The 20296-nt window shown below is 38.3% G+C and overlaps 1 protein-coding gene across 20 annotated transcripts in view; it reads right to left on the bottom strand.

Moving 5' to 3' along the window:
- Positions 1-1992: 1992 nt before the first annotated feature.
- GTF2I (general transcription factor IIi) overlaps positions 1993-20296 on the bottom strand; it is a 106220-nt gene continuing 87916 nt past the window's right edge. For 16 of the 20 annotated variants that reach the window (XM_048324278.1, XM_048324294.1, XM_048324289.1 and 13 more), the window contains 13 exons: positions 18923-18994; positions 18222-18405; positions 17650-17708; positions 16921-17004; positions 16348-16443; positions 14725-14790; positions 13692-13875; positions 12770-12822; positions 12104-12214; positions 11136-11219; positions 10136-10319; positions 9158-9186; positions 6785-7788 (listed from right to left, as the gene is read on the bottom strand). In XM_048324278.1, coding sequence (XP_048180235.1) covers positions 7622-7788; positions 9158-9186; positions 10136-10319; positions 11136-11219; positions 12104-12214; positions 12770-12822; positions 13692-13875; positions 14725-14790; positions 16348-16443; positions 16921-17004; positions 17650-17708; positions 18222-18405; positions 18923-18994 — 1373 coding nt within the window. In that variant the 3' untranslated portion in view covers positions 6785-7621. Of the gene's footprint in view, positions 2504-3994; positions 4070-6386; positions 6426-6784; positions 7789-9157; positions 9187-10135; positions 10320-11135; positions 11220-12103; positions 12270-12769; positions 12823-13691; positions 13876-14724; positions 14791-16347; positions 16444-16920; positions 17005-17649; positions 17709-18221; positions 18406-18922; positions 18995-20296 lie in introns of those variants that run through there. The other 4 variants (XM_048324295.1, XM_048324276.1, XM_048324279.1 and 1 more) reach the window with 3 other exon arrangements.

The following is a 20296-nucleotide window of genomic DNA, read 5'->3' as shown; positions in this document are numbered from 1 at the left end:
CCTTCTCTGTTGGGACAAAAATTAGTCAGAGCTCTGGTAAGTTGTTGGAATTTTATTTATTTATTTATTTATTTATTAGTACAGCCAATGCTTTTTAGGGCACATCTCATGTACTACTAGTTTGAAAATGAGTGAGATTTTCATACATGGTCAACATCTCAAAAGTCTGCTAATTGTTAGGACTATAGGTAGATAATTTCTTAATATAAAATTGGTATTTGGAAGGTATAAATATTGGTGTAATTATTTTGTTGGTCTAATTTCTCTCTACTGGATATAACTCAAAATGTCTGAGACCAAAAAGAGCCTTCAGCCTTGAGTGCTAATGCACCCATCAGCACTACTGCCCACCCAGCAGTGGGCCAGACACGATGCACACCATGTAAGGACTTCAGTCCCTCCAGTAAAACCATTGCAATCACTTTCACTTCATTTTTCTTTAAGCTCCTGCATACAAAGTTTCAGTAGAGCCACTCTGCTGTTACACACTTGACAAGGCAAAACCCTGGAATTATTTATTTTCCTCTGCTGTGACCCTTTGCTCTCATTTTGAGTGAGCACTAACAACTTCACCAGCAACAGATAGCTGGGCAGGCAGCTGTGCAAAAAGTGCCTCCTAAAGAAGGCTGCAAGTAAAGAAGGGATGAACCATCCTGCTTTTTCAGAAGAGGAAGTCAAGCCAGCTGAAACCTGGAGAAAGCTGCATTAGCTCATTTCCCCATTCTAAACACGTCCAGAAGCAAGAGTGAAACCTGGTCCCAAACTACTGCTCGAGGTTTATTAACTGAGCATGTCTGTTCAAGTGATCAGCAGGCAAATGCGTTGGAGGTTATAATGTGGACAGTGCCTACATGGCTGGGTTAACAGGTAAGGTATGGCAGGTGGTCACATTCCATGGGGCTGGGAATGGCTGCTGAGGCAGGAAGGCAGCATGGCACCAACCTCCACCAGCTCCTATCTGGAGAGAAGGAAGGTAGGACCAGGATGAGCATTTTCAAAATGCCTCAGCATGGAGCTAACCCTGCCCCTGCTGACATCACCAACACAAGGTCCCAGTATTGACGTGAGAGCACCTAGATCTGTGTGGAGCAATTGTGAAACACAAGCAGATGTCCTATAGGTCTCCCTTATCTCCAGAATGACACAGATGTGCTGCTCTGAATTTACCTGCTGTATTGCAGGTTGCTCCCAGGGAATAGATACTGCACTTAATTGAATTTAAGGCTTCAAAATTTTCCTTGAAGATACAACCACCTCACCCACCCAGAGCTGAATTTCTGTCTCAAAGGCACGACTGAACCTTAATTCTTTGCTGGCAGGAAGTAACCATGCTACAGCGTGTTCTACCTGCCTACAGAATTACTGCTAGGACTTGATTTGATTTAAAAGGCGTAACTGTATACTGCACGGACAGTCATGAAAAACATCAGAAAGGTCTTTATTTCTTCATCAGGGAATATGATTTACCATTTGTGCATTATGCAATCATCCCAAACTCGTGCCAGTAAAAGAGATACCTTTACAAGTAATCTGCATCTTTAGAGATTATCATATAGCCAGAACTGTATATCTCTTATGGTTTGTGAAACTTAAAAAAAAAAAGGTGTACATAAGTCTGTTACAGGTTGTGAGGCATAACCAGGGCCACAGGGGACTTAATTTAATTGTATCACAAATAGTCTAAGTTTTTGACATAATAGGATTTAGAGGAGGTTGTAGCATCTTTCTGTAACTAGTTTTGGATGAACAGATGGGCATCTCCCACAGCCTTCAGCAGAAAAGCTCTCACGTGAGTCCACACAACTATTGTCTATGGTAGGACTGCAAGACCAAACCCATCATATATAACTGTGTGATACTCTGATATAACATGCACTTACTACTTTGAATTAACAGAACAAACTGTGATGGGGTTTCATTTCAGTTGCTTCCCAATCCACACACTGGAATACCGACCATTTCACAGTCCATCTCATTAATGCATACTACTCATCAAGTGAACCAGTTTATCTTTTATTTAGGAAAAACATATGAATTGTGATAAATATAATCAGAAAAATTAGCTCAAATATACAGATACTGTTGTTCAATTAGCCATTAAAGTAATAGCTGAAAATCAATGTGGAGTTTTTTTCCCCCCAAAGAATACAAACTGAACTCTTCGCAGGATTTTTTCATTAAAAAAGCATTCAGGTACAGTGAAATTCAGCTTTATAGGAAAATGTAGACAGTCTCAGCTAAGTCCCTGTTGATTTTAATCCCTGTCATCTCCCCAGCATTGCTGCATCAAATTTAGTCCCTAAAATATATTCCAAAGTAAACTCAGACATTCAAAATCTACAGTCATTCTTTGCTTTAAGTCAATTCACAGAACTGCTGAAAAAGTAGACATTTCTATCTAATAGTACAAAAAGGTTCATATAGAAGATTCTTCTCTTATACAGTTATATTACACAGCTCTAGACAGGCCCAGCAGGCTCTTCTCAGAACCGGATGCTTCTGACTAGGTAAGAGAAATTACAAAAATAAGTTAGTTTCATTGAAGCCTTGTGTCTTATTACAACTATGAGCAGTTTGTAGTCTATTTTCCAGTTCTTTAGGCCTAGATTCAGCAAGTATACAGAAGCTGAACATTGCTCTCAATAAATAGTGAGATTAAATGTGTGCTCGAGTGGTCTCTGTCAGAATTTAGAACAAATTTTTATTTTAGTATAAATTCAGTGGATGGCCTAAAGCATCTACAACTCTGAACCACTGCAGCATCAAACTGTGCAGCCATTGCTCAGACAACATTTCTGTGACCTTTAATTGACAAGTGAGATGGTTTTTTACATCTCACTGGCTGCAGTGCTTCCCATGACGAATCAAAGTTTTTCTGTAGTATATTGTATCCTGCCACATTCAATTTTATGACAAATACCTCCAACACAGACTTCATCGATTTCATAAGACCACCATTGCTGTGCCTGTAATGCTCAGGGCACAGACAGTTGGGATGCTGGTTTGTCAGTTCCTGCAACTTTCTACCACATCATTTCATTGTCCCGATGCCACCTTCTGTGTCCTGGGCTGTGTTCATGCCCTGGCCAAAGCTGTCCCTCGGCTCCAAAACCTTAGATGGTGCCAGGAATGAAACCCACAGGCCCCAGGCTCCACTAGCCAACGCTTCATCTAACTTTACCAATCAAATCAAATTGCTGAATTATCAAATGCTGCATAATGAGGAAAATATTTGGGTTTCAGTATTATCAAAAAACTGAAATGGGAAGAAGTACTACCATTTTCTTTGAATGAAGCACAGGGACTCCAAACCATGTGGGTCAGCATTTTAGACTTGGTGATGTGATAGCATTGCTATCATTGTTCTCCACCACCACAAAACCATAATTTTTAGGAACAAGTGAAGTTAAAAATAGAGTAAGAGAAAGATTTGGACATTTGGGCATTGTAAATTAAACTAGGCTGTTCATAAAAGTTACCAGAAAAGAAAGAAAACTTTTAAAGGAGGTTGGTTTCTCATCACAGTTAATAGCTTTACTGAGTGTCCCCAGCTCAGACAATACTGCAATCATATTGAAGAGCTTTCCTGCTCAATTACAATCTGGAAATATATGGGTGTTACCAAGAATAATAATGCTTTTTCACACAGCCATACCAGAGCTTTTCATAAACACTAATAAGCTCAGCTTTCAGTTGCTCTGCTTCTGAGGTATGTGATTACCATCACACATTTTAATTTTTAGGCCACATGTTTCTAGGACTGACTGCCTCACAAATTTGAACACAGTGTGCTTTATATTGTATTTAGATGAGAAAGTGCAAAACATCCAACATTTTATATGTGAGAACTAAGACACATAAACTAATTCACAACTAAAGTACTGGCATCTTCTGACATTCAGTATTATACTTCCTCTCTCTTTTCCCCAGCCAAAAATACAAAAATATTATTCCTTGACAGGTGTTGACTTCAATAAACACTAAATTCTTTTACCTAGTATTGATAAGATCTACGACGTCAGGTCTGGATCTTGCTTTATTTGAGAATTTTCTTCTGTTTCTGTGTTATCTGTTAAAAAAGTAGTAATGAGTGAAAAGAAGTGGAACTTCCCCACCAATTTTGTTACTGTTGTACTTAAGTAAAAATTTATAAAAACATGAAAAGCATTAATTATCTTTTTCAACTATTAATGATAAATAAAAGCATATTCACAGCAATCTGATTCTGTGGAAATTACCATTTCCACTGCAATGTAAAGCAGCTTAGGATCTTAAGAGCACTCTAGTTCTTAATGAATGGAAATAAAATTGCCATTAGTAGGACTGCTTCTCTCTTAACTAGATACAGACTTTTGCATTATTCTATTTCAGTCTGTCCAAAACAAATTTTAACCCTAGCTAATTTTCAAAGCACAGTATCACACAGGAAGGCATTATGATATGTTTAAAAAAAAAATTCATATTGGCTAAAGCATTCATCACCTTTTGATACAGTTTTATTCATTGCAGGGATGCTTGGAGGTAAATCAAAGGAATCTCGTGTCTGTATAGCACTGTCCATATGACCCAGAGGCTGATTCTGTTCCTTTTACAGAGAATATGATGTTGGAAGGAAATTGGTTTTTCCCTGAAGTTGTTTGGAAGGTTCGGTGTGAGAGTCATTCATCGCTACAGAGCCAAGCTGTTTCACCACATGATCATTTTATACCTTCCAGCCTAGTTCTGGAACCATTTTGGGTTCTTTAGCCACTGTGTGCCTTTTTACAAAAACATTTCTGTAGTTACAGTGTCTGAAGCCAGTTTTGGATAACAAATCCGTAACTACACTATTCTATCTCTTCCAAACCATCACATTGAAGGCTCACAGTTAAATTTCCTCCACATGACAGTATTCAGGAACAACGGTCTTTCTCCTCCATCATCTAGCTTCAGCAATCCCACAGAGTTTTGGCATGATAAAGACATCTGATGTTCCAGCCTTCACAACTGTGAGCTTAAAATCTGCAGCTCAGCTCTGCTGTGACTCACTCTAACGTTTGCCTTCTTTCTGTCTTGATTGCTGCAACAGGGTCGGTCCATACTCCAAGACAGACTGACTTAAAACCCTTGGAGTGAACCTATAACTCAGCTTGTAACATTCACTCCAGTTGAGAATGTTGGCTTGGCTTAGAGTTCAGTGACATGACAGGGAAACTGAAGCAATGGAGACTGGAAAGGGAATTGCCATGGAAAAGGGTACAAAAGAACAGGAGCATTGAGATTTGCTGCTTTCTCTCTGGGGGCAATGTAAGCAGGATTAGGGAATGAACTGAAGTTGAGAGTCTCAAGCTGAGAATGGCTGATGCACAGCAGCTGCCATCCCAGGGCTGTTGGCTATGTTGCCATCAAGCTGCCACAGACACATCAGCGAACCCTTCTCGGGACCACCTGACACAAAGGCAGCACCCCAGCAAACTACCACAGCACCTTGGATCACCTTGGAGCCACAGCAAAGACAGCTATGGCCATCCAGGGTCATGCTGACAGGCTGGGGTATAGCAGAGGCAGCATTTACAGGAGCAGAGCACACAGGAGACAGTAGCATCCCAGCTCTCAGGTCAATTCGGTATTCCTAATGCCCCAAGACCATGTGCAAAAACACATGGGGGACACAAAACCTACAGCTTCCTTGGTCTTACAGAAACCTACGTACTAGAAAACACTTCACCAAAAGGGTTGTCCAGCCCTGGGAGAGGCTGCCCAGGGAAGTGGTGGAGTCACTGTCCTTGAAGGGATTTAAAAGCTGTGTAGATGTGGCACTTGAAGAGATGGGTTAGTGGTGAGCTTGGCAGTACTGGGACAACAGTTTGACTTGATGTTCTTAGAGGGCTTTTCCAAACAAAATGATTCTGGGATTCTGTTTGAAAAGGATACAACTCAAGTATGTTCTTGGACAATAGGAAAGTTGGATGTTTTTCAGAGTTTAAGTGCTAGAAGAACAACAGTACTCCACTCCCTTGCCCACAATACAGTACATCCAAGCCAACATGGCATTCAGAGTTCCAGATGACAGCAATCACTCGCATCAATTGTAGAAACTACCACGCTGAATAACTGGTGCATCATTCAGGATATGAAGAGTCACTCAGAGCCTATGTATAGGCATGACTCACCAACCACAGATAATTCATAAAACTCCTTTGTAAAGTTATTTAAATAGTAACTTTTGCTGTGAAGTATTTTTCACATGGTGCAGCATGATATTACTGTAAATGAAGAAATGTGCCAGGAACCAATAAAAGACCTTTTTTTTTTTGTTTTGACTGACCTGACTTTAAAAACAGATGCAACTTTGTTCAGCATTACTTAAAAAAATTTGGTGATAATAACTGAAGACAAACACTTACCTTCTAGAGATACTTCTATTTGGCTTGGTTCAGCTGGCTCTTAAATGAAAAAAAACCCAGTCAAATGAATATGAATATAGTTTCAACAAGATGAATCAGATTGGGGAATTTTCTCTGAAAAAAGCACCTCATTTTTCTTTAACAATCAGAGTCACATCTCTTTGTCTGAGATAAATTTGTATAACTTTCTATAGTCTGCAACAAAATATAAAAAAACCTGAAACATTTATTACATTCAACTATGCAACACTTTCTCTTCCAAGAATGGTTCACTGTGGCAGACCTATCACCAAGACCCAGAACAACGTAACATACACAGAATACACCGAATTTGGAACAGCTTAAAGAAAGAGTCGCCACTTCTCCTAAGCATTGTCTTTGATGGCAAGTATGTGTACTTTGGGGGAAGAGTGGAAGGTGCATAACAGAGGACAAGAAGTATGTTTTAATTCCATGCTGAGTTTTCTACTTTCTCACATGGATTGTAGATGAACATGTTCTGGGAAAAACCATTTAACCTTTTTAACACTGCAGATGTTAAGGACTGACAGACTGCAGCAAGGTCACAGACCATCAGCAGCTGATCTCCTCCCTCCCACACTTTCACATGTAAACAGAGGAGCCAGTAGTTTCCTTTATAATAATTTTCATCATACAAGTGTCCCTTACTCTTAAAATGTTTTTCAGATGTTTTCTCTTCATTTTCCAATTTCTTTGTGTAATGATTTATTTAGTCAATTGCAAAAGTTCTCCCTGCACTACACCAAATTAGGATACACATTTTTAAAAGATGTATGAACATTTAGAAACTGTACTGGATCAAAGTGAAGTTGCCCAACCACATTTACTTTAGTTAATTCACAGCACAAAGTCAAGCTCTCCGATCAGACTAAGGTGATGTGTGTGCAGTCCCAGACATAGTCTAGCAGAGGTTACAGAGCAAGCAGAAATTCCATCCAGACCCCATTGCCAGCTATGCAGGCAAAATTCACTTGGCTGAACATGCAGACATGCACACATCTGAGTTAAGCAGACATCAATAATTGGATACTGAATTGGCTTTATACATTGCCCCTACTAATCTTTCTTTCCAGCTCACTCATCATCTGCAAAAATCAAATCAAGGAACACACCAGTGACACAGCTCAAAGAAACTAGAGGCACTTTCCACTAAATTATTAATATTTAACAGCTATAAAAGTGTTGCACACCATTTCTCAAAATTAAATGGCTCATCATGAGCAGCTTATACCTAGGACATGACTCCTAATGACATCTGCCAATAAGATGCATACCCCACCCCTCCTGAAAGAACATGTGTTACACTCTGCATCACCTGGTAGTACTGCAGCTGCTGCTGGTGCTGTAGGTGGTGCATCTGCTTCAGCTTCTTCTATCAGGTCTAAGATTAGACATGATCACTGTTTAACTTCACAATGAAAACAGTTCACATGCAACACAAGGACAACCTTTGAAACTGCAAATCCTGAAACTTGGCACATAACAGGTTACTAACACTTGTGATTGAGATGCAGTTCCAATTTTTCTGCTACAGGAAAAACATTCCCTGTCTTGCCTGCAAGCACCAAAAATTTCCTCTTAAGTTTCCACGTGTTCTTCAGATGAAGAAAAAAACATCATACTTATAACTTAGTAGGCTCAGAGCCTTTCAGTCGTTCACCTTGGTATCCATCAGTATCAGATCATTTTGATCATAATTAGTGGACATAGATAATGGCCAAACCTGGTCCATGACCAATCTGCTCCCCCAGTCCCAACACACACTGACAACTTATGCTGAACTGACAACAGTTCAATGGATTCTTTCACTTCTAACTGAATTCCCTGGAAATACTACTACACATTTACTTGCCTGGAAGGCTCCCCCGTGCAAACAGACCTCTCTCCCACCTCAGAATTGCACCTAGGTCTGGTGAGCAGGTCAGTGGGAGTTAGTGGCTACAGTATCTTCTTGAGAACACCTCATACTTGCAGTGCATAGGCCTCAGCTTGTTAGCTGGAATACACCAGTGGCTGAACGTATTTGAACAAACACTGGTCTGCTAAGGCTCAAGCTGGGTAAGGCCAAATTGTGACAGTTTATTTGGCCTCTGAATTTCTAATCTGACATTGGCTCACAAAGAACACGACACAAGGGACACTGTAGTGACAGTGCTTTGTGGTTTGTTTTTTCTCCTAAATTACATCTAACAACCAGGTCACAACTACTTTAGCAACCAAAAATACTGTATCTTTCCCTCCCGCTACCCCAAACAATTTCATTGTCAGGGCCAAATTGGCCATGGCACTTCAGCTAACTACAGTCTGCCTCTCTAAACAGTTATAGATTCAGCAGAATGCAGAATTTTTCACTGGAACACAGTTGTGCAGCTACTGGAAAGCTCTTGCTTACTAACTGCTACTGTGATGCATTTAAACCTACAATGTAGAAACTCTCATGTAAGTCTGTTGCTCAGTCATGATCCTAAATTTCTTTGGGACTCTGCAGCTGAAAAATACAAAATCGGTGTCTTGCATTTTCATATCAAGTCAATGCTAATCTTATACTGTTTAAACGTAAATTTATCCCCCTGCCCTCAAGTTAACGGAATATACATGTTTAGTCAGGAAATCTTAATGAGAAATACACAGACAAGAGTTATACAGAGACCTTAACAACTTGGGGCCTCTGCCACTAAAACACAATGTAGAAAATGAGTCTTGGTAGGTTACAAAAATACATTTGTCATCAGTGTCTCATAAATACTTACGATTGTTAATCACAAGTCCTGGAAATGGTCTGGAAAAAAAAAAAAAATTATTGACTCTAAAATGCACTGCATGGCGTTTCCTACCAATGCAACCTCCCCATACCTTCTATAACAGAGGTCAGGCTAAAAAATGAAAAGAAAATAAAGTAAAACAGAAGGAATAGCAGCTCTTGGGCACTTTGGTTCTTCCAAACTCGCATTTTGGAAAGTAACATATATGGGAGAGCTAAACCCTTCCCTTGGTCACTGCTACTTAGCAAGGGGTCACCTCTTCTTCAGGGTTCAATTCAAAAACACACATCAAAGCCCTTTTGGTTAGAATATGTCATGATTAAGGGTTGAGAACTCAGACTCCTTAGTAAAATCTATTTAAGAAATTTCTCTCTCTGAAGATAAACTGAAGCTTTTACACTCCTGTGAAGTTTCAAATCTATGATTTGAGAAGTTACAGAAACTGATAAATTTTTATTTTCAACTCCTCCTTAGAGTGATTCCAAAGTTTAATCGACTCTGCTTCATGCACACAAATTAACATTGTATATATATGTTTGTGTGTATATATGTCTAGGGAGATATACACATACAAATGAAATTCTGTTATACTGTAGTTGGACAATATTGTATTTTTAAATATTGAATAGAAACCAATAAGCTCTGGACTTGTCTCAAAACTTGATATTATGACTGGGAGAGCAAGGCCCAGAAAACTATAGGACTTTTTTTTACACATTATGATTAGGTTTAAACTCAAAAGACAGCTCGCTGTAATATGCAGTATTAATAATATGCCCTTTGTCATAGTAAATTGGACATGTCCTCCTTCATTCATGCTAGGAACATCTGGGCTTCATTTGACCTGATATATTGTTACCCAAAAAGAGCCAACACGTATTTAAAGATGTACTACAACTTCTATTCTCTCACATTTATTCCAGCTATGGGGCTGTGCTCACAATCTAATTAATGGAAACTACATACCTAATGATAGTAAACTTGATAAACTTTGCTGATTCCAAAATCTTCCTCATTGAGCTGATTTCCAGATAACTGGGTGCTTTAAATGCCACACCTGGAGGCATTCCATCCACCAACACACAGCCAGGGTTGTTAGTGATTTTTCTGTATGGAACTTTCACAGGGAAATTCATACCAGTGGCTTCACCTAAGTGAGAGAGGTCGTGTTTATTTTCAAGTCTACATTATTTATAATTACACTGAAGTAAAAGTCCTCAGATATTAAGAAACAAAATGCAGACCATGCTTTCTATCAGATCTGAAACTATGACAATTCACTTGACAATGAAATGATTACAGTGTTGGAAATGAGGTTCTGGATTGCACTCATGAACATTACTATGAGAGCATTAGTCACAACTCCAATTCTGACAGTTCAGAATGTGAAAAACACAGATTCTGCTCTTAGAAAAAGGCACAGAACAGGATAAAAAAGGAGATAGCTACACGAAGGAAAACAAAGCATTTCCTGTAATGCTATGAAAAGCAATTCAATGCAGCACAAGTGAAGGAACTTCAGATATGGAAAACCAGGTCATTACTACTGTACAATGCAAAGTAAAAAAACCAAACAATACTATACACAGCAAAAAGGTTAAATTGCATTTTTAAAATTAATCCCAAGTATTAAGAGGTCAGGATTATGAAGCCCTGAGAAGAACCATGGACTGCCAGCAAAATAAATACTTCATCCATGTTGACACAGAAAACAGGAAAAGGGAAGGGGAACTGTGAAGCAATTTAGACTCTTAGGACTTTGTTTAAAACACCAAACTGCCTACTTCACTTAGAAAAGGTTCTTTTTGAAGTCAAAGCACAACATTCATATATAATTCTCGAATTTGTTCATTTTAATGACCATGTATATAACTCACGGTGAGTGAATATTCATTCAGTAATTTCAGTATGAACACCATTAATTGCACCCACACCAATGTAAAAATGGGGAGTAAGAAGCAATTACCAAATTTCTGGCTAAAAAGATCATTTACTTGTTCTCTCAATTGTCTGGCTTTTTCTACTTTTGGCAGTCGCTCACTTTCATCATCTGGAAGAAATTGTTAGAATAGCATGAGAATTAAGCACAGATTTTCCCCCCTGAAGCTTGTTTATCCCTGCATGTTTACTCAAAGCAGGTATACCCAAAAGCTTCTAAACAGACACTGTCTTTGTTCTTCATTTTAGCAGCAACACAGACTTGTAGAAATACACAAAAATAGATGGTTGGTAAGAAATTACAGAATCCTAGAATGGTTTGGTTTGGAAGAGACCTTAAAGATCACCCAGCTCCATACCTCTGCCATGGGCAGGAATACCTTCCACTACACCAGGTTGCTCCAAGCCCCATTCAACCTGGCCCTGAACACTTCCAGGGATGAATCTAGGTTTACTGTCTAGAGATGATTTTGTAAAGTAATTTCAACCAACAAATTGTATTTTACTTTCTTACGGAACACAGAATGGTATGTAAAGGTAAAAGCAAAGTGATCATTCAATAGATGGCCATAGCATGCAACATTCCTCATGGTTTCCAGTGAATTCCAATGGATGTAGTAAGTGCCTGAGAAAGCAGTAATTGGTGTTAAGACAAAGCAGTTCAGCCTGCATGGTCATTCAATTCAGTCCAAGTACTGACACATGGAAGTTGTCAAGAACTGCAAATCAATATTTAATTTATTGCATCAGAAAAATGTGGATACTTCTTAACAGGTGGTTGAACTAAGAATATTCTAGAGATGTCACTGATGAAACAGTAATGAGTGTTAGATAATATTTAACATCTCAGCAAAACCAAAAAGGTAAATTATGTTCTTTGTTGACTGTATTTCAGCAAACTAGCTTGACTGTAAGAAAAAACTTCATCAAACTAAACAAATATCATGAAGAATATAAGCACAAGTAGTATGATGTGAAACCAGCCAGTATACACACCTGGTATGGTTACTTGAATGATGTTTAGGTCTTCAACACCTGCACTTGTGTTCTCTACTGTGTTTTTTGTCGTCCTTGTTGTATTGGCTTTACTGGATGAATTATTTTTTCCTAAGAGGATTAATTTAGAAAACATTTATAGAGAGCTCAGAATCTTCAGTCTCATCTATAAAGAAAATATTGCAAAACAACAAATATTGGCAAAGTTTTCAAAGAGGACCTAGTTCCAGTTTCAAAATGGGAGCATTTATTCCATGACCTACCTACCTGACACAATTTTCGACCGGCTATCTGTGCTCCTGTCTCTGGCACATGTGTCATTTAGATGATCTACATACTAGGAGCAAATCTCTAGACCTGAATAACTCCTGTGAATCCTACATTACTGGCTATATTTTGATAGAAAGTAGTAAAGAATATGCTAGTGGCACAATTATTTGTGAATAACTTAAAAAAATTAATACTCCCTTATTAAGAGCTATATTTAAACTGTAACCGGTAAGTGTTTTTCCCATCTTAAAAACAAACAAGCAAGCAAACAAACCAAGCAACTGCAATGAAGAATAAATCTTTCAGGAATTTATTAACACCATGCTGCTCCCATAATTAATATTTAACCCTTGAAATAAACTGTTATCTAGAAAGTTAAGCAGTTTCAGAACTCACTTTGGGGGCTTCTAGCAGAACTTTCTTTGACAGCTGCCTCAAACATCTCAGGCCTGCAAACAGATTGAACATTTTAGATACAATAAAAAAATTGTAACATCAACATTAAAGAAAATCCCATTTTCTAAAAATGGTAACTAAGTGATATCCTCTCAGCCAAAAAGACAGTCAAGAATGCAGTGACTGAGAGGCTCCATAACTTCACAGAATCCCAGACTGGTTTGGGCTGGAAGGAACCTAAAGCCCGTCCAGTTCTATGCCCCTGCCATGGGCAGGGACACCTTCCACTAGACCAGGTTGCTCAAAACCCCATCCAACCTGGCCTTCCAACACTTCCAGGGATGGGTCAGCCACAGCCTCTCTGGGCAACCTGGGTCATGGCCTTGCCACCCTCATAGTGAAAATTTCTTCCAAACATCTAATTTAACCCTGCTCTCTGTCAGTTTAAAGCCATTCTCCCTTGTTCTATCACTACACGTCCTTGTAACTTCTCTTGCCACTGTTTCTGCACTGGCACAGGAGTATCTAAACCTGTTCTAGGAAAGAGAAAGAAAATTCTTACAGTCCTCACTATACAAATCTCCACTCCTCAGCTCTCAGTACACAACCAACAAGCTTTTTGAGTAGCCTGTAAGTGCTCCTTGCAGTAGGAACTAAACCAGTGATAGGATAATTGTAATGGGTTTAGAAATATGGACTCGCTCTTCCTCTCACAACAGACTCTAAGAGTCTTTCAGAACAAAGAGATTATTTTATCTTGTTCCACCTGCACAAGAGCTTTCCAACCATTTCCCCAAGTACTAAAAATATTCCACTATGTATTTTATAGAGTAATTTAGCAACTTGGCAAAACTAAATTTCATTTTTGGTCCACATTTCAATTCTCATGGAACAGATTATCAAAGACATATGGGAGTCTTACTTTTTAATAACAAATCTTATTTTGGATCTATTTCTCAGGATCTTCTCAAGTCTTGGAATCCCAAAAGTTGAAGGTTGGCGGAACGGGACCCCCTCAGGTAGTCCTTCCACGTAGAAAACCTCTGGGAAGGATTCAAACAGTGCATATGGCACCTTCACTGGTTCACTGTGTCCCAGAGCTTCCCCTGAAATGCAACAGAGCAAATAAGGTACCAGTTAGATGACTGATGTGTACAGAAATAGAATACCCCTGGTATAAATGAAATAGAGTAGTTGGCACATACATACTCAATTAGGTAGAGCCAGCAGGCTTTGCCTTTTTTTGTGACAGCTATGAGTATGCAGGAAGAAAATTAACAGTTTCAAACGCAACACATTCCATTGCAGTAAATCTCACCATAATTGGCTGAAAATTAGTAATTTGCAGACAGCTCATGCCACTGGCTTGGTCTGCATACAAGACTATCCCATCTGTATGCCACTTTGTTGAAGGCAATGCATTCTGCCTCTGTCTCTTCTAGAGAACACCACCAAGGGGAGGTGAGATTAGTGCTCTTGTTCAAAAACCCGCACTCAGAAAAGTAATGAGAAGCCACTCCTTCCGAAAGTCAGTAGTTTTCAAACAGCCTGCACTAGAAGAAGTGCTGGAATATAATGGAACACATTTCTCCAGATACCACCCATAACCCATAACCCATTTTGAGTCATGCAGAGTCATACGAAGTCCCATTTATATGCAGAGTGATGAAAGCTTAAAATGATGTGCTAGTATGCAGAATCACTCTGTCTGTGGGTCATTAAAAAAGTTGTAATCCAACTACAACTTCTCCATTTTCACACCCAAATAAAATAACTAGTGGAAATGTGACACTGGATTGCAAATACATGAGAATGAAATCTAAGAATTCAGATGGGAAACTGTAAATTACACAAGGTTTGCAGGACTTCTGGAATAAACATATTAACACCTCTCATACATCTAACTGCATGTTCATAAGAAAGGCATCTTAGTAAAAAAGAATCAATAAACATACCACATTTTTCATTAAAAAGATTTTCAACTTTCTGCTTCAAGTCAGTAATTTTGGCATTCCATGCCTCTGCCAGGAGGAAATTGGAAGAATTAGATCAACACTCACACAATGAATCAGTCTTTGAATAATATTTTAATAAATATTTAATAAATTATTATGCTTGATAACTGATTTACTATGGCAATAAAATGTGCAAAATGGCTTTCATTCTGCAAAATAATATTCACATAAATCCTCATTTTCCTGAAGCTTTGAAAGATACTGTCACTGGATAAAGCAAGGGTGATTAAAACCAAAATTAATCCAAGAGTGATCCAAATTTACAGTATCCGCATAAAATTTACTCATCTGAACTGGCACCCAAAATAGTGGCAGACAGTTCCTCGTATGTTCAGTGACACAGCCCTGAACATGCCTCTCTCCTGAGAACTTTAATCTCTAGCACAGTTTCTACTTTAGTGGTGAGATTAAATGTTCACCTAGATCAGCATTTTGTTTCTGACAGCCATCAGAGCAATTACTAAACCGATTTACTTGTGCCTGCACTAAGTGGGCCACGGCTGGTCTATGAAACTAAAACCTCAGTCAAAAGTTTAAAAAAGTTGCAGATTAAAAAAAGCCTAGGTCTAACAACAACAGGCAAGTCCAAGAAAACTGTACACAACTCTGAATATGAATACCACCCATGCCAAATCAGTATCTCATTCATTCTCAATTAGCTCAGTAGGAATAGATAGTTCCTTTCTTATAGATTTTATGACCATACAGCTAAAAAAGAAAGCATAGGGGACAAAAAAGATAAATTTACAATTCCTATACAAACATCAGCAAATAAACTCAGAATGTAAGGATGCTGAAAAAAAGGTTTACTGAGACACAGAACTACTTACAATTACTTTGAATACAGTCACTCATCTCACTTGACAATGAAGAATTTTTCTGGACTGCAAATTGACCTTGCTTTCAATGCAGAGATTTCTGTTCCAGAGCACTGCACAGACAGGCCTGGGCCTCCATGGCCAAAAAGCTCTGGCCTACATTCATGATTCATGACTACATGACTTTCAGTCCTGTCCATCCTTTCCTTTACTGATTTTCCAGAACTGGAGAGCTCAATCATGGTAATCATGCATAATCAGCTCTGATAGATCATGGCTTACTAATCTTAGTTCAAATCCTTCCGGGTCCCTACACCCCACCTAGATATCTCTGCACAGTGATGTCAATATTTCAAATCTGGGGAGGGCTTGTGAAATTCATGCACAGTATCACATCTCAGCTAGGTTTATGCACTTGGTGATACTTTGCACCAGAAAAGTCCTTGAAGGGTCTGCAGCATTGTGCAGTAACACACCAGCAAAAATCTAGAACTGACTCTGCACCCGAATCAGTAAGATCTAATGGATCTTTGCTGCATTTGTACAGCATACTCCCTATATCATCCAGGATTTCTCTAATGCTGATTACTCCACATAATGAAGAACTGAATGTACACAAAAGCAAGAACTTCAATCATTCATTAGCTGTACAACAGAACATGAACTCGAAATATCTGATATGTAATCAGGATGTTCCACACCAACATTAAAGGAATGCATGTGTGCTAATTCCCCCAACACTTACCAAAAGAAAACTCTCTTCCTTGTGGCTTCGAATTTGTATTGGATCCATTGGTTTGAGAATTAGTTTGAGCATCTGTTGTTTGTGCTTTATTAGGACCTATGAAGAGACATTACATAAATAACGCAGAGAGCAGAAGCAAGACATCATACAAAAAGAAGAACACATCAAACTTGATTACTAGAGAAATCTTCAATTTTGAATCAAGAGTAGAATTTAAAAAAAGCCTTTAAGAAGTTCTAGAGTTGTATTTAAGCATTTAATACTACTGATCATGTCTGTTATTTCTCTGCTCAGGACTACATCAGTTCCCACATCTCTGCTTGGAATAATGGGCCCAAGCAAGCTGTCAAACTCCAGCATTTTACCTAGGCATAATCTACACAGTATCCAGTTTGTTTCAGAAATGAAAAATAAAACTGTTTCTATATTGAAGTGCATCTGGAGTCTTGAAGTGGAACAGAGTTTGCTACATGAGGTGTACGTTACTTATGGGCTATGAAAGGTTAGAAGAACAGAAAAAATCAGAGCAATAAAAGAATATCAGAAGAATATTTAAGGATATTTCTTCCATACTGTCATCAACAGTAACTTCAATCTCTGGGACACTTGAATTATCTGCAGAACTTCGTGACCTTTTTGAACTCCTCGGACTAATTGCTGGAAGCCAAAAGAACACAAAATGTAAAGCACAAATCCTGCACAGCTAACAAAAACAGCTGTATTCTGAGAATTCTAACAAACTGAACTAAGTACAGTCTGAACAGTAGAACCTGAACAATACAGTGATGCTCACAACCTTAAAAAGTAGGTTTAGTGCTCTTGAAAAAGGCACACCTAGATTTCCCACTAATTCAGAACAAAAGACTTTGTTTTTTCTAAGTGTGAAGGAGAGTTTTGGTACTTTTTATTATCTAAATAACAAAAACATGACTAACATCTGAATTTTCTACCGACAAAATATTTTTTTACTCTTGTCTTAGAAAACATCATTATTATTTATTGCAGTTCACAGCTCTCAGTTAAATGGTTGAAGCCATTGAAAGTGAAATAAAAGTTGTCAAAATTGAGTAAATTCCATTTTCTGTACTAGAATAGTTAAGGAAAAAAAGCAGATACATTTATGGTTTGAGTGTCGTTCTCAAATAATAGCAGATTTGGAGGCTACTATGCTAGATCATCTTAAATAATGCCTTTTATTTACAACACCTGTATTTTTCAACCACAGAGATCTCTTAGTCTGCTAGGGAAGCAGAAAGGAAGTATTTACAAATTGATGGCAGCAAATAATACTTAATTGTTTACCTTTTGTCTTTATTTTATTAGCCAGTCTTAGAGGCAAATAGGAAGCGATAAGCTCAGGCCTAGAAGTTGAGCAGAACAAACCCAATCAGTTGCGAGACAAGTAATACAGCAAAATGTTACAAATTTTTTGGAATTCAGTTGAGTTCCAATTCACAAAACATCAGCTCTCTAAAATGAAATTCTGTTAGAAGAATGGATGGCTCTCCATCTACTATAAGCATGAAAAAAAGTAGAAAACATAAAGCTGTATTTTCTATTTTGCAATTTTCTTCTGGGTTTACTTCAAGGAAAAAAATACAGAAAAAGGAAAAAAAAGGACGGAAAAAAGCTTCCATTTTGGTCCAAAGACCATTTTTCCCCTCTCAATTCTTGATGCATGAAACACACAATTTATACATCTACAGAAATTTAATGAGGAATGTATGTCCTTGTATAAGAAAAAACATACGTGCAAAATATTCTTTGCGTTTCATGGAAGCAGAATTTAGGTAGCATTTAAAGCCTAGAGTTGCTGGGAATGGAGTCAAATAACTTCAAAATCAGAGGTAAAAATAACTGAATCACAAACGTACTTCTTAATAACAAATTTGATTTTGCCACTTCCACGGACAATTCTTTCAAGGCGTGGAATTCCAAACCATGTGGGACTCCGGAAGGGGACTCCTTCTGGCAAGCCTTCAACGATCAAGGACTCGGGGTTTGATTCAAATACAGAATAGGGAACTTTCACTGTCTCTGAAAGCCCCAGAGCTTGGGCTGAAAATAAAAAATAAATGATAGATTACACACTTAAATGGGTGGAACTTTATCTCAAGTGATTTTAAGAAGTGTCTTACAGAAGCTCTGCTACTCAAAGCTAACAATGCCCACCCCACCACCCAAAAAACCCAGAAATATTTAAATATATTTAAACAGATTCCCTATTATTTTCTGTGGAGTAACTAAAAATGGGGACTTGGCCCATCTTGTTACAGATAATATCTAATATAGGCTTGCAGTACCTAATGTTTTATTTTGAGAACTTCTTTTCATCCAAAAGCTTTTGTGCATCATCTCTTGTCACACAACTGGAAAAATTAGGGCCTAGGATGCTGTTATAAAAACATTTATGTCAGTTTTAGGAAAGAGTAAGTAAAACATACGTAAGAGGAGTCAAGATTTCCATATCTGTCCTAGTATACTTCTGATGCTTAAGTAAATACAGTAACATTCAAACAGAGGAGTTTTAAAATGCAGCAGCACAACAAAACAGTTCATTTAGCATTTAACTTACCAAACTTTATATTAAATATATCTTCTACTTCCTTTCTTAGCTTTGTGATCTTGGCATTCCAATCTTCTTTCGCTGAAAACCAGAAATAGATGTCAGAGAATCGCCCAGCTCTAGATACAGAGGTACATTTGAACATACTTCTTTCAACATAAAAACTTCAAAAATAACAACACAATCACATCTGAGAAGACAGGGACATACAATGAGTAATGATTATTAATAGCAGCTTAAATGATACACATAATTCCCTCTACATAATGAAAAATCTGTTTAAATGTAGTTACAAATTTCAAACACTGACCCAAGTACAATAATCTGTTCTTCAGAGCCTTTAGATGCAGGAAGAAATTATTTTAGTGGTTCTTACAAAACTTGAATTAATTAATCATAGTGTATAATAACAGTCTTTAGAGTAGAACATGAGGATTTAAAGAGTGCTTTGCTAAACATTTTGATTAGCATTAAAAAAAATAATCTTCAGTCCTATTCTCTATTATAAATAAAAGCCAATTATACGAGTGCCAGCCAGAGCAGACATCTGTAGCTTAGACAGAGAAGAAAGAAAAGGATGTGCAATAAAAAGCACTTTTTTTTCCTAACAAACAGCATTGTAAGGGTTTTGTATGGCCTGGTTTTTGGTAGCAGGGGGGGCTACAGTGGTGGCTCCTGTGAGAAGCTGCCAGAAGCCTCTTCCATGTCCAGCAGAGCCAGTCCCTGGTGGCTCCAAAGACAGATGTGCCACTGGTCAAGGCTGGGCCAATTAGAAATGGTGGTAATACCTCTGTGATAACAGATTTAAGAAGAAAGATTAAAAAAAAAAAAATGGTGGTGCAGTTGTAATTGCAGCCAGAGAAAAGCAGGGTGAGAACATGTGAGAGAACAACTGTGCAGACACCAAGGTCAGTGAAGAACAAGGAGGTGCTCCAGGTACCAAAGCCAATATTCCTCTGCAGGCCGTGGTGAAGCTGATGCCATGAAGATTTTTGCCTTTTCTTTTATACCCCTGTTATACCTTTTTACAGCTTCTGTATTCCCAGTGCTTTTTGCCTACATTCTTGGACTTGTTTGTCAAGCTGAGAGACTGAACATTTTAGAAGCTTCGTAGCCAGGGATCAGTGTGCCCCAAACCACAAGGTCCCCTCCAGAACACATTCTGTAAACTCAGAACCATCCAGGGGAAGGTTCCTTGGGGAGGGGGGCTCACTCGAGCCTCTCATTGGGGAATCTTTGATAGATGTGCTGATTAGTAAAGCCTATAATGTTATACCCAATGTTGGGGGGAGGAGATACTCAGCGGGGTGCATCTGGATGCATATGACCTGGACATGTACACCTATGGATCCTTAAAAATAAACACCAAGGTAAAATCCCTTT

This window comes from Corvus hawaiiensis, chromosome 20 (genome assembly GCF_020740725.1).
Source record: "Corvus hawaiiensis isolate bCorHaw1 chromosome 20, bCorHaw1.pri.cur, whole genome shotgun sequence".
NCBI lineage: Eukaryota > Metazoa > Chordata > Aves > Passeriformes > Corvidae > Corvus > Corvus hawaiiensis.
Note: the sequence above shows the minus strand (reverse complement) of the source record. Positions and strands in the feature narration are given on the sequence as shown.